The sequence below is a fragment of the Callospermophilus lateralis genome, chromosome 11 (genome assembly GCF_048772815.1).
Source record: "Callospermophilus lateralis isolate mCalLat2 chromosome 11, mCalLat2.hap1, whole genome shotgun sequence".
NCBI classification, from domain to species: domain Eukaryota; kingdom Metazoa; phylum Chordata; class Mammalia; order Rodentia; family Sciuridae; genus Callospermophilus; species Callospermophilus lateralis.
Window position 1 is genome coordinate 20,514,969 of NC_135315.1, and position 1,699 is coordinate 20,516,667.

Here is a 1,699-nt window from a genome sequence, read left to right on the forward strand (position 1 = left end):
CTATGGGAGAAGAGTTAACCTTGTTCCATTGTCCTAGGGGTTGCTCAGTGTCCCTGTTGCTAGGCAGAGCTTAACTCTCCTTGATGCCTCAATACTGTCCCCAGCTGGGTCCCCCTTCCCAGCCTCACATCATTTGACACAATCCAGTATCCATTTGAAGCTAGTTTATTTTGATTTGCTTTTTAGAGGATGGGGCTATGGTGGGGTGGGAGGTGGCGGAGCTCTGAAGCTTGGTTCTAGGGACGCTGGTCCCCTTCCTCAGCACTGCGGCGGCCGAAGTCCATCCACCCATATGCTGCTTCTTCTTCCTCCATCCATGGCCCCTGCTTCTTGGACAGGTCTGAGGAAGCAATAGGAGGTGAAAATGAGGGAAAGACACCTATCCTCCAGGAACTGAGGTCAGGGCTAGTATGGGGGGACCTTACAGTCACTTTGGTCGGCAGCTCTTACCTGCCACAAGGTGTGGGGGCCCCCGGGGCCCTAGCTGCCTTCGGTCCAGCCACTGTGGCTCCAGGCCTTTATTGGTCACTGGACCCAAGGGCACATCCTGCAGCTGGGAGCGGGGCTTCCAAGAAGCTTCAGAGAAGGCAGCCAGAGCCAGCACCAAAACCAGCGCGTATACACACAGTCGCTGCATCTCGTCTGCAAAGGGGAGAAGGCCCAGGTTTCAGGGTGTCTCCTCACAGGCCCAGCAACAGGAAGCCAGATCACATGGGCTCCAGGTTAGGGCTCCCACCCGCCGCAGGGCTGGGACTCCCTGTAGGTTGCAGCTGTATCTCGGGTTCCTCTCTCCAGTTCCTGCCAGCTCTGCCCAGCAACCCAGGCCTGGCCTTTCCTCCTTACCTGCTTCCCTCAGAGAAATTCAGACCCTAGATCAGTGGTTCCCAGACCGCTCTGTGGGATCTGAGGCCATGCTCATGGCTGTGTAGATGTTTAAATTTTGTAATTTAAAGTAAACTTTTAAATAGTAACAACAAGGAGCATACACACTCAGGAGTCTTACCACATGCAGTCACTTTGGAGATCACCAGAATGGTGGCCAGGTCTCACTGTGTTTGTGTGGCCCTTGGAGGAAGGGGCCTCCTGCCGTGTTTGATTAGCTGAGGAATATCCTGTGACTGTACTAAAATGCTTGGGAAAAATTAAGCTGTTACCACTTGCAACTAAGTTCCATGGTGGATCAAGTTTGGGGAAACCTTAATACAGAACTAAATGGGATGCCCGAACACAAGAGCTAAAGGCTCATCAGTTCTCTGCATTCAGTCTTTTTGTGTTCTTTCATCCCCGTTATTCTGATTGGCTCTATCAAAGTAGATGATAGAAACTTTCTCCTGTAAAGTAAAACCTTTGTGGGCTGGGGTTGTGGCTCAGTGGTAGAGCGCTCGCCCGGCATGCACGAGGCACTGGGTTTGATCCTCAGCACCACATAAATGTAAAACAAAGATATTGTGTCCACCTAAAAAAATTAAGAATAAATATTAAAAAAAGACATTTGTATTAATAAGATACTTCTTTTCCCCCTCTTTGTTACTGGGGATTGATCCCAGGGTGCTTTATTACTGAGCTACATCCCCAGCTATATTTATTTATTTATTTATTTTTGAGATTGGTTATCTTGCTAAGTTGCTTAGGGACCCGCTATGTTGCTAAGACTGGATTTGAGCTTGCAATCCGCCTTTCCTCAACCTCCCGAGTCACT

The 1,699-nt window shown here is 49.7% G+C and overlaps 1 protein-coding gene across 1 annotated transcript; it reads right to left on the reverse strand.

Annotated features, from left to right (window-relative positions):
* Positions 1–236: 236 nt before the first annotated feature.
* Gast (gastrin) lies at positions 237–637 on the reverse strand. The gene is made up of 2 exons (XM_076869110.1): positions 451–637; positions 237–340 (listed from the first exon to the last, which is right to left on the reverse strand). The coding sequence occupies exons 1-2, from the start codon at positions 635–637 to the stop codon at positions 237–239; spliced, it is 291 nt and encodes a 96-aa protein (XP_076725225.1).
* Between the last annotated feature and the right edge of the window lie 1,062 nt (positions 638–1,699).

Coding starts and splice junctions, on each gene's coding strand:
- Gast (XM_076869110.1), bottom strand. CDS start 637: ATGCAGCGACTGTGTGTATACGCGCTGGTTTTGGTGCTGGCTCTGGCT. Junction 341..450: donor GCCCCCACACCTTGTGGCAG/GTAAGAGCTGCC, acceptor TTGCTTCCTCAG/ACCTGTCCAAGAAGCAGGGG.